Source organism: Epargyreus clarus, unplaced genomic scaffold (genome assembly GCF_041222505.1).
Source record: "Epargyreus clarus isolate Ecla_fem2 unplaced genomic scaffold, WU_Ecla_fem_2.2 ptg000027l, whole genome shotgun sequence".
NCBI lineage: Eukaryota > Metazoa > Arthropoda > Insecta > Lepidoptera > Hesperiidae > Epargyreus > Epargyreus clarus.
In genome coordinates this window covers 2,609,975-2,623,239 of record NW_027332234.1, presented here as the reverse complement: position 1 = coordinate 2,623,239, position 13,265 = coordinate 2,609,975, and the positions used below count along the sequence as shown (strand labels likewise).

The following is a 13,265-nucleotide window of genomic DNA, read 5'->3' as shown; positions in this document are numbered from 1 at the left end:
TACTCTACTCTATCAAAATTTGACATTTCTAATAGGCAGTACTTAGCAAACGATCTTTGGTTGTCAAAGTTGGATAGATTGCAGAACTTAGCAAACGATCTTTGGTTGACAAAGTTGGATAGATTGAGTATTTTTAAGGACGGGCGTACATTTTCCTTACGATCTTTGCCTCTTAAGTTGTCATGTGGAACCCAGTTCATTTCACTTACGAGCAATGCCAACCGTAACCACCTAATTCCACTATTATCTCTGCAGGTTCCACATGCAACGGCAGCGTCGCTTGCCGGAGGAGCACGCGCGGTTCTACGCCGCGGAGATCTCCCTCGCTCTCCACTTCCTGCACGAGCGCGGCGTCATCTACCGCGACCTGAAGCTGGACAACGTGCTGCTGGACCACGAGGGGCACATCAAGCTCACCGACTACGGCATGTGCAAGGTATGTGCCGTCCGTATCTCCCCTATCACCGCAGGTTCCACGCGGCGGAGATCTCCCTCGCTCTCCACTTCCTGCACGAGCGCGGCGTCATCTACCGCGACCTGAAGCTGGACAACGTGCTGCTGGACCACGAGGGGCACATCAAGCTCACCGACTACGGCATGTGCAAGGTATGTGCCGTCCGTATCTCCCCTATCACCGCAGGTTCCACGCGGCGGAGATCTCCCTCGCTCTCCACTTCCTGCACGAGCGCGGCGTCATCTACCGCGACCTGAAGCTGGACAACGTGCTGCTGGACCACGAGGGGCACATCAAGCTCACCGACTACGGCATGTGCAAGGTATGTGCCGTCCGTATCTCCCCTATCACCGCAGGTTCCACGCGGCGGAGATCTCCCTCGCTCTCCACTTCCTGCACGAGCGCGGCGTCATCTACCGCGACCTGAAGCTGGACAACGTGCTGCTGGACCACGAGGGGCACATCAAGCTCACCGACTACGGCATGTGCAAGGTATGTGCCGTCCGTATCTCCCCTATCACCGCAGGTTCCACGCGGCGGAGATCTCCCTCGGAGAGAATAAAATAAATCAGGTTTTAATTATGTGCGTATTAGAAATTAATTATTATCATTTGCTTAAAAGTCACTTGCTTAAAACTTTTTTTCCAAGGTAGAGATAGACTTTAAAATCAGAGATGCGTGCCTGGGGTTTGAACTTTGGACCTCTCGATCAAGGAGTCGAGTTTCTTAACCACTGGCTGTCACTGTTAATAATAACGAATCCATATTAACTACATGCATTTTCTTCACTTTCCAGGAGGGTGTTCGTCCCGGCGACACAACGTCAACGTTCTGCGGCACGCCCAACTACATAGCGCCGGAGATCCTCCGCGGCGAGGAGTACGGCTTCTCGGTGGACTGGTGGGCGCTCGGCGTACTCACCTACGAGATGCTCGCAGGCAGATCGCCCTTCGATATCGCTCAAGCGGCCGATAATCCCGATCAGAACACTGAGGATTATCTCTTCCAGGTATGATTGGAATATTCTATTCTATGAATATATCATTTATTTTGTATCCTTTATTTAAAAAGTATAATTTATTATTTACAATTTAATTTTACTTACTTTTTGTTAACTTTAGTATACTTAGTATTATTTAAATGCGTTATTAAATTTTAGGAATAAATACTATACTCTCGAAAGACAGACAAAAAAAAATAATAATTAATAAATTAAAGGAACTCAATGGCAGATCAGAACTGTTCGGAAAACTAATAACATGTCTTTTATTAATAATAATCATGATGGATTAAATTTGGTTTTCTGATTTTTTTTTTTCTATTTTAGTTACTATTTATTCCATTCTATGTCATTTAACATTTAGCACATCTTAACAACTTTTATTTATATTAATTATATTATCTCCGTTTTTTACTTTCAACTTCGTAACCATTCTTTTCTCTGTTCCACCCACATCAATAACCACCTTTCCCCCTCACCCCCCAGGTGATCCTAGAGAAGACTATCCGTATCCCGCGCTCGCTGTCCGTGAAGGCAGCCTCGGTACTGAAGGGCTTCCTCAACAAGAGCCCGGCGGAGCGCCTCGGCTGCGGCGAGACCGGCTTCCTCGACATCGTCAGCCATCCATTCTTCAAGAGCATCGATTGGGAGGCGGTGCGTATTGTTTCGTATATATTTTTTATATGTGTGGTTTTTGTGGATCATCGTAAGAAAGTGTTATGGGAGTGTGTGTTAATACGTGTGTGGAAGAGAAACGCACGCGTGTTTGTATGTCTTTACGTGTGTAGAGTCCGCGCCAAAATGCTAGTCCGCTCCGAATATAAAAACGAGTCGCGTCACAAGTGTAGATATTAACGGGACGACGACAGCGCGGGACCATCCCGGCACCCTCCGCTGCCCGCTCTCGCTCTGTTCTATTTAAAATTGGATATAGTCGCGTCAAACTGCTGCGTTTTACGCGGTATATACCGGTATTTATTGCATTATATTGTCGATTATAATGTACATTGTTTCTATATACAGTTGGAGCAGAAGCAGGTGGTCCCGCCGTTCAAGCCGCGGCTGGAGGGCGAGCGCGACCTGGCCAACTTCCCGCCGGAGTTCACCGACGAGCCCGTGCACCTCACGCCCGACGTCGAGTGAGTATGGGGGCGCTGGACCACGCGGGCCCAACTGCAGCAGCTACAACTGATGTTGGAGTATATGGGACAATACGGATGAGCTGGTGGTGCTACCGCTCAAAGGAGGAACGGAAGATAAAATGATATTATTCAAACGCGTATGCAAGGTTGTCACAGAATGAAAGGGTCGACGTTGTCATCCTCGTTAAGAGAGGGGAAAAGAAAGAAGATATCTTTGAATTAACCATGGTCATATTAACACGTAGATAAATTTACTAGGGAGGAGGAAGGACGAGGGAGATCGTGTTCGCCGAGGGAGGAGGACACAATAAAACCGTATGTCGTATGGAAAAATGTGGCGAAACGATGAAAGATACCTACCCAAACTCACACAATATGCCCGGTCTAGTTCAATGCACTACGTTACAGCTTCATTAAAATTAGTTACCTTATATCGCATCAAACCATTACTGTTCACATTGCAAGGTATACGCCATATCTCAACAAGCCTCTTCCATTTACTTTGTTAAGTTCGAATATTCACATTGACCACGATTATATTTTTGAATTTCCGATCGTATCGTTACAGCACGGTGATAGCCGACATCGACCAGTCGGAGTTCGAGGGCTTCGAGTACGTGAACCCGCTGCTGATGTCGCTCGAGGACTGCGTGTGACGCCACGCCTGCCTGCTGCACCCACACCACCACGCGCAGGTACGTCACGCGACTGTACGTGCACACGCACGCACACATGTCTGTGGGGAACGCGCGTTACGCCGTGACGTCATGATTGCCTTCTGCAGCTATACCACCACGCTTAGACACACTTTTTGCACTTAGAAAATATATATGTACCACGTCGCTGATCGCCATTACGGTATATTACGATGACGCTGAATGTATTTTTGGTTTGACTCTGGCGGCAGCACCGCCATACCTAATTCTACCTACACTACTAGTATTACTTATTTCTCAGATAGGAATATCTAATATTATCTGAGGTTGATTATAGATGTCCATGGGCGGCAGTAGCCACTTACCATGAGGTGCACTGCATGCTTGTCTGCTACCTACTCCTATATTATATAAATAAATACATTTAAGAACGAGGCAAAAGCTTTCACATTGATATAAAAATTTGGATGCGCTGATTATATTACATCTGTACTACTATCATTCATTCATTCCATTTTTTTATAACAATATAAGATTTATTTTCACCATTATATTGTATTTCCTCAGGCTTACGGATACGGGGGTGAGTCGTCGTCGTCGGACTACGACTCGGTGTGCTCGGAGCTGCCGCCGCGCAAGCCCACGCTGCTGCAGCACATGTTCTGTCTGCCGCTCAACTGACGCGCGCGGCACCCGCCGCACCCGCGACACCCGCGACACTAGCCGCGACACCCGCGACATCTGCAGCACTAGACACACTCGCGACATCTGCGACACTAGCCACGACACTAGCGACATCTGCAGCACTAGACGCACGCCACTAGATACGTCTCAACGCTAGTGACACGCCACTAGACACGTTACAACACTAGTGACACGCCATTAGACACATCCACAACAGTGCGCATTCAAACTAAACATATAGTCGGCCTCTGACTGTTGGCGGGGTGAATTTTAGCTAATAATACTACGCGTAGGGGACTAGGCTCCGCATAGCGTACAGCGTATTGTCGGTTATCCGTGAACGAAATAAAATATGATTAGAAAAACAGACAACTGAATAATGCACGCGCAAAGTCAGTCCTCGGCAATACGTTTAGTACGAAAGCGTTTTAAATGTTGATGACACTAGTTGGTAAGAAAACGCTTTCAATGCACTAGCTACACAACACTAGTGAACATTCCAAATACTAGAGAATAACTATTCTAAATAATCTAGTGACTACCGACTACACTAGTGATGTACCACTAGCGATAGTCGATAGTGACTATAGACATCAAAGCATTAGCTACATCACAACACTATCCATCATAGACAACACTAGCTACCAATCAAACAACACTAGCCGATCTATGGCTGACACGCACATAAATAATTTGTATTGTTTTTATTGAATATTCACTAAAATATTTCATGATTGATGTAACAAATACTATGTATCATGATCGATTCCAAATAGCATTTAATCGATTTTAAAGATATTTTATATGAATATGCCAATTATATGTATAATTAATTCTGCATGCAAATACCACGAGCTAATTAAGTACTTAATATATTGTATAAGTTAAAAAATTGTTAAGTTCATTATAAAGTTACTTTGTTGTCTTCTATCTTCCGAGTTAAAACATAAGTGTTTATTTTTCAGTATCTATTATTTTAAAGTTTTGTTTTTTATATTGTTATGCGACACACATTTTTCCATCGAATGACCAGTTGTTCGGATTAAAAATTATTAAGCAAAGAATAAAAAAAAATGTTTCGTAAATTGTTGAACAGAAACTGGTAGCGGAAGTACTTATTTTAAAATTTAAATTATAAAGAATTCGAACTACCCGTATCCGTTTGACATAATAAATGTCTGGCCGTAAAGAGTAACAAATTCGTTTTATATTTATGTTGCTTTAATTGTATCACTTATATTCTTCACTATTGTTTGTTTTAAATATCCTTCGTGTATGAATATTAATAGTATCCAAATATATTGTTGTAGTAAAATAATGTATCGTAAAAGTGTTAAAATGAAGATTGGATGGTTGATACGGTAATGAATATACAAAAATATCGATTGGTGAGTGGCATTTATTAAGTGGATATATCTTGCGGAAATCGAAGTGTTTTAAACAATTGCAGTGCATCTCGTGTTGGAGAATATAAGAGTTGTGTAGTGTTTAGACAAATAAATGCTTGGTGCTCGAACGTTGACGCGGTGGGTAACGAATGGACAATATGGTAGCAACGGACACAATGTGACACAAATAAACGCTCGTCGAAATGTGCTTCATACTTAACCTTCATGTGGAATAAGGTCGAAGTTGGCACGTCTAGACATACTATCCTTTAAGACAACTTTTAAGACGACCTTTTCCTATTATTGTACTATTCTACTATTCTTGTTGTAATCACTTGAAACGCTCCTGTTTCGTATCGGTAAATAACGCTTCTATTGTAAATAAAACTTAAGAAATGACTTAATAATCCTGTACTATACGAGAATTATTGTAAGACTTAATATTTTTGAAATTATTGTAGCGTGTATCGTCACTTTCTAAGAGAAAGTTTATGAATATCGTGTTGCTCCGGCCGCGGAATATGTTGCAACGTGTACATTTAAATTTATATTACGTTAAATAATATTCGCACACGCTTAAATTTTTAAATATTCGGTCACGAGATTTAGGTGTAAATCACGAAAACTTACAACCGTAGCATATTCGATTTAAGTAATGTTCGATTATGAAAATCGATTAATTAAGACTCATCGATTAAGGTATCTTGCATAACATATTCTGCGGCTTCGATTGCGTTTATATAATACTATGATTAACGTTTTCGAGCAATAAATTGTATCGTAGTTTGTATTGGAGACAGGTGAACTGCTCAAAAAGCACGTAAGGAATTAAAAGTAGTGGAAAATAATCGACTAAGACGTCGAAAGTGCGTAATATAGCCCTAATCCGATATTAGATCCCTAGACGCCTAGTTGTAAGCTAGTTTCTTGGCTAAATTTCGTTAGCATGAAATGCGGCGTGGCATTGCGTGTTCGTAGATTAAGGTCTGTTTACTGCAACAAGTTTTTTTGGATCATACGTCCTGAAGATATGAGTATGATTCGTATAGATGTTGAAGACATAGCTGACACAATATGTAAGCAACATCTTCCGATTCACTCCAAACATTATATTTGCACAAGATATCATGGATAGCCAAATTGCGTACAAAAAATTCTTGTGCAAATCAGACATCAAAAGATTGAATGCATGTTCAAAATAAGATTTACAAGCAAAAGCATTTTACTTTTAACTAAATAATAATGTAATAATTAAAATAAAATGTATAAGAACATATTTAACGCCAACATTTTAAAATAAATATGATTCAATTATAAATTATAAGTAAAATATTAACTTACCGCAAGCTACGTGGCACGCTTCATTTCCATGCTATATTATAAAGTGCAGATATTGTGCAGTGCAAAGATATTGGGAGAGCCTAAGAGCCTCCCAAATGTATAAAATATATTCCATTCCCTATTGTAGATCCTATTGTCCTTCTAGCTAACACCACTTGTTTAGGTAGCCAACGAATTTTATAATTATTATAATATTATAAATAATATATTGAGCACTGAAACAAATTTAAACTTGTCGTGTACATTATAATTAAAAAAAAAACTCGTAAAATACATCGGTTATTGAATTATAATATAACATATTATTGTTAATGTAGAAGAAAGACTTTATATAATATTGGAAACAAATAATAATATTATAGAAATCAGTGACTGCGAGCGCCGAGGGAGCTCAAGTGTCCACAAACTATTCTAAATAGTGCGTAGAAACTATCTATTAGACATTTTTGCACCGATAATGTAATTATAGTGATGTTACACGCGCGGTCTTTCGGTATATATATCTTCCGCGATGTTATGCGTCTTTAACTCTATTACACTTCTTGATACATTTGTGATCGATTAAAATAATTTAACACACATTATATGAAATCAAGAAGTGTCTGATAGACAATTATTGTATTAAATTTAATATTATATACATGCGTGTTGTCGTTGCCCTTTGGATTCTGTCGATGTGTTGTGTTGCTGTTGACGTGCGTTATATTCGACTATTGTTTGCGGCTTGCGTTGTTGTCTCCGTATTCGTAAATCCTGCGTATGTAGGACATTTTTGTATTATTTTTAAGTGAAGTATTTAATTTGTATTTTGGTACTATTAAGTATTAACGCTTTAGTTTATAATTGTAAGTTAACATTCCATTGTACTTGACGCGGCGTCGTGCAAGCGCTCGTTGTAACGTCAATCGACATCACACGGTATAAATGTTATATTGTTATGTTACAAATATTATAAGATGTTACTTTACGCTCGATCACATTATCTTCCTCAAAGAACCTTGTTGTAAATGTATAAATCGTACTAATTGCATGACAAGTGATGTTTAACAATTTATTATTAGTTTTAGGCGAAGATGTATAACGATGCGACCCCATCGGTTCGCGTCACGTGTTCTTATTGTGAACAAAATATTGTATTTTAGTTTATAAGTATTTTTTGTTTCATTCGCATGAATCACCCGATGTTATTGTACCAGATGTTTATAGATATACATTTTTACAAGTTGTATGTTGGTTTAGGTGTCGTATTTAATTTCCGCTGTATACTTGTATTGTAACACCAATAAGATAGTTCGTAACGGTTACTTGTGACGGCTTGGCGTGATTGCGACGTATTGTCGATTAGACTGGAGAACTTGAGGTACTGTACTATTCTATGCTTAACTGAAAATAAAGAAGATTAATCAGATGTTTCTTTTATTTTCTAATCCTAATTTAGCTAATAATCACGACATCTTACAAGGTAATATTGAAAAAAAATCGAAAACGCACCAGCAAAAATATATTTTAAACTCTTTAAACTAATGCCCTTTAAATTTGCTTTATTTTGATACCTTACTTCATAGGTTTGGTTATTTTCTTGGAACTTATAACTATTTGGCGCCAAAAATCCGCGATTTCGTTTTTATTACAAATACGTATACCTACCTATCTAAGGAAACTTGGTTTTAAATACGAATATAACTTTTCTATAAATGTAGAAATCCATCCAGCCGTTTTAATATTCAAAGTAATAAAGAAATTTACAAACATACAAGATGCACACGAAACCTTCCTTGGCAGTCGAATAATAAGAACAATTTTATATGAGAATTAATTTCAAAGGTCCAAAATAATCTTAAAAAATCGTAAATTACTCATAGATTTTAACATTTAAGATTATTTTAACATGCAATACTCAATGAGAACATATTAACAATGTTATAGTAGACCTTATCGCGTAAGAATATGTCATTTAAGCACAAATTAATACCGAAGTTTTAACTATATTGTAATTATTGTTGTATTTTAATGGTAGCGCTTACAAGCTGACGGAAATTAAATATGTTCAAAAAATTAAGAATAATGTCAATGTAAGAAATACATTTGCAAATGAGGCACTAAATGCTCTCTTATTTTATCCATCCATTCATTAGTCTTTTGAGGAACATTGCTGGACATAGGCCTCTTATTATGTAGATAAAATTGGCCAAGTGCAATTCGAACTCGCAGCCCGAGAGTATCGTAACACCAAAATTTTTTATTTCTTTTATTTGCTGTATTAGTTATTATTGCAGCCATTGAAGAATGCATTATGAACATTTTAACAGTCTACCTATTATATTCAATAGATAGAAGCGAAAGACATCGAAAAATAGCGCTTCCTTGTATTTATTACATTTTAAACTTTTTTATTTTAAGTATTGTTATAGCAGCCACCATTATACATACTGTGTAAAATTTTCATTTTTTATCTATTACGGTTCAGGGGATAGAGCCTTATGACAGATGGACAGAAAACGGAGGTTTAGTAATAGGGTTCCGCTTTTACCCTTTAAATAAAAAGCACGCTGCTTGGTTTATCTTTCATTATTATAATCCATTTTATTGTCTTCATAAAACTGCCTAGGCCTAGTACAACTCTGACTAGAAAAACGTGTGATATTTAACTACTCATTGTTAAGACTTACTTACATTACTTTGTTTAGGATCCGCTGTGCGTCCGCCTGCGGTGGATTTTAAATTCAGAGCCCTCGATTGAGAGGAAGACTTTCTAACCACTACTAATAGCATATGTTTTGAATTAATTATTACTTTTAAACTCTTTGGAGGGCGAGACTATCATTGTTTATATCGGTTGGTCCTATTGAGTGATGTGGCTGGTCATCGCCACTTCAGCTGGCTAAGCTACACCTAACTCCGAGCATAGCTCCCCCCGACTTTGAGTTTTCGGCTTTGAGGCTTCAAAAGCCTACAGGAAAGGATCTTATCTTGTCGCCATAAGTCATCACTGGCACGAATACTTTCAAATTCTGGCAATGAGCAATTTGGGGAAGAAAGCACTCCATATTTTTTCGCACGTAAACAAACTATCTTCGACTAACCCCATTCGCACAACAACAACCTATACGGGTGTGACATGGAGTCGTAGGCATGAGTTTGCCTTGTCCCTTTGTTCATTTTAAGACCCGTCCGTTGTGAGGCATTGTAGATATCACGTAGGTTGTAAAGATGGTAAAATCCACTGTGGTTTGACTCCAGCGGTACCACCGCCACACCTACTCCTTTTTCGACCTAATGACGGAAGTATTAAACGCTGCTTTATTCCGGTTTGAAGGGTGCGGTAAGGGAACCAAACAATTTAAGTCGTTCCAGCTTAGTCCTCAGGAGGTAACTGTGCATCTGTTGCCGGGATGGATTACAGTTACTCTATTACTATGTACTCGGTCTAACACAAAGGCGGCTCTTTATACAAAGATTAAAATCTCGAAGTACTTACAGTTGATCTGGCATCTCAGAAAAGCCTAGCACCGTAAAGTTTAGATAACAACACGATTATACTTCTCGGCCTACTACTATATAGATGACCGCTAATAGATAAATTTTAGGCACGCTGCTGCGCTTTGTATCACACGTTAATTCGACGATCTCAGGTATTGTAGCACTTGGTTAGCAGTCGTTAAACCTTGTTAGAGGCCATATGAATAATGGATAAAACATTTGACATGGTTCGGCCACTAATCTGTACGTCTTTCCACGAATCCGTATAGCAGAGTAGCGTAGTATAATACGGTCCAGGTCTCCCCCAGTTGCAAGAAGTGGGTAATGCCCAGAAATAAGAGTTAGAAAGGTTGGAGACATAGAATTCATAATGTTTTGAAAATTTCCCGAGTTCCCGGGAATTCCCGGTAAAATGTGGTCGGAAAATCCCGTGAACCGGGAAAAAAAATATGCCGGGAAATCAGAAACCCTATTGGGTATAAAGTGCAATAAGTTCAAAATGCTTTATTTTTATGCTAGGTTACAAACAAAAATATTTATGTACATGTTCTTTTCCTCATTTTTTATCACAGAAGTAAATGTTTTACGATAAATTCTTGGTAAACCAGATAAACTTTTCGTGTCCGCGAATATTGATGCGATGAAATTTCCCGCCAAATTAAACATAATTATATTGACCAGACCTGTATCCAACCTATATGTAAACAGTCTGTAATATTGACCAATTAAAAAAAGTTCTACCTTCATCAAGCGAGAGAGATGAACAATAATATGAATATTTTTAGAATGACCTCCACTAAAGTTATGTTACCCTGGTACAGTCAACGGCAAAAGTAGATGATCAAAATCGGACATTTAATACTAATGAAGAAATTTGCGTCAAAATTGTGTGGGGGTGAAGTGTTTCTAAAGCACGAGATTGTCAAGTGTACCAAATATTAACTAATAATACTGCCGCCCAATATCGATGATCATGCATGTAATATCTCTAAACTTATTTAGTGTCAAAACTAAGAAATGAAAAATTGTTTCAAAACAAGATGATTGTTAAATATACCAAAATTGGCTTTTGCCGTTGACCGTCCGTGATCGGTAGATTTTAATATCGTGTTGTGATCTGCATAATATAAACCACAAACATACGGGCATTAAATCAAATTAATTATGTTTAAAAAAAACAAAAACTACACTTTTATAGCTAATCAAACCAAAAAGTAATAATTATAGTAACTTTTCCATGAACTTTATCATAATTAACGGCACCTAGCGATTCGGTGGTGAACTTTGTAGATCGAAACTTGGCTAATTAGTTATGAGTCCGCACCACATAGCCGCGGCGCCACCTACCTCAAACACCGCCTCGAAAATCGTTAATCATGATAAGGACAAAGGGAAAAAATATTAAAATCGTCTATTGTCATCGGTTCTTAATGATTATTCAAAATTTTTAATGAAAGTGACCGTTCAAAGGAGGTAAAAATCGAGTTCAAATATTCCGTTACATAGATACGTATAAGTCAAGCTAATAAAAGCTTAGTGAAAAAACATACAATTTTGTTCAAATATTTATTTCAACACAGGTGCATAGATTGCATAGAAGCGGACAAAAATATCGAATGTAACATCCACACAATAAGTACCAATTAAGGTAGTATTTTTCTACATACATATTTTTATTCACTACAATTTGACATCAAAATAATTGCTTAAACTGCATATTTCACTACGAATAGTTTTTGATAATTGCTTTACCACATAAATACTGCGTATTACATAGCCATTGAAATAATCTATTTTAAATCTAATCAAAAACAAAACAATACTATTTAAATACTGAAGATTCGATGACATGTTGTTAACATTAAATTATTGTAATACTGACACGAAATTGTCTTAAATTATATTTGCTATAACATTTTTTCGTGGAATGTTACATATTATACTGTCAGATCAAAGTTATCGTAATTTAATTAGGAAATTACTTATTAATTCGTGAGTAAAAACCGACATACAAAAAAATCACATGATTACAATAAAATTTATATGAAATACTACAGAATACTGAAAAAATCAGATCAATATGTTTGTTACACATTAATATCTTTTTTCCAATGAATGTATAATGTATATGATTGTCATAATATTCGAGTTTTAAAATATAATTGGCGTTTCTTAAAAACGGCAGTGACTTTTTAAACCGGTTATTGGTTGTAAAATTGAAAATAAAACAATCTTTGATTATAAACACATCAATTCTGCTACTAGAAATTGATTAATTTCGATCACTGACAGGCAAAAATGTATGCATTGATTATGTCATTTCTAGTATTGATTGATTAATATATAAACAGCATTTCTGTTTCAAAACACAATATTTCAAGTATACAGTGCAATTGTAAATTTATCAAAACTTATGTATTATACATTTTAGATTCACTTAGTTATACACTGATCGGTACAAATAAAATATTAACAGATGTATTCCAAAAGGGAAAATTTCCAACACAACCAGATTCAGTACACGAAGTTGTTTGAAATGTTTCGAAATAGATCTTAGTCGAAAATGCACAATTTTAAATGTATCTCCTCTTAAAGAATTTAACAAAAATATTTATTTAAACCCATAGAAAATTAATGATTTACTTAAAGATTAGAAAAATCAATACTAGTGCAATCAAAACATGTAATTAACAGTGTAATTAGTTGTGTTAAAATATTAGTTTTTATAAATAAAGACATATTAAATATGTCTGTTATAAAAGGAAACTATTAATTATGATCACTGTTGCACAGCCCAACTAAATATGGCTACATCTTGTTTAAATACTGACAAAAAATACGCAATTATATTATGTATCTTAACTCATAATTAAGTAATGAAGTTAAACAATTAAGTTTAAGAATTAAACATCGCATCAGCGAAGAATTTTAAAATTCGGAGAACTTCAATACAATATTTACTCATTATTTTAATTATCGAATTTTAGTAATTTTAGTAATCGAATGATAGGATTATCGATAATGTAGTAAATAAGTTCTTTACTGCCAGATAATACGACAATTTGAAATAGTGAACAAACAATAAAGTCAAACTATGATTTTCATTGACATTATCGTTAC

General features: G+C 37.0%; 1 protein-coding gene across 1 annotated transcript in view; it reads left to right on the top strand.

The window, feature by feature from the left end:
• The window catches only part of aPKC (protein kinase C iota type), a 271,760-nt gene extending 267,555 nt beyond the window's left edge, over positions 1–4,205 (top strand). The window contains 6 exon segments of the mRNA XM_073089071.1: positions 256–436; positions 1,251–1,463; positions 1,941–2,108; positions 2,478–2,593; positions 3,165–3,246; positions 3,820–4,205. Coding sequence (XP_072945172.1) covers positions 256–436; positions 1,251–1,463; positions 1,941–2,108; positions 2,478–2,593; positions 3,165–3,246; positions 3,820–3,933 — 874 coding nt within the window. The 3' untranslated portion in view covers positions 3,934–4,205.
• The last annotated feature ends 9,060 nt before the right edge of the window (positions 4,206–13,265 follow it).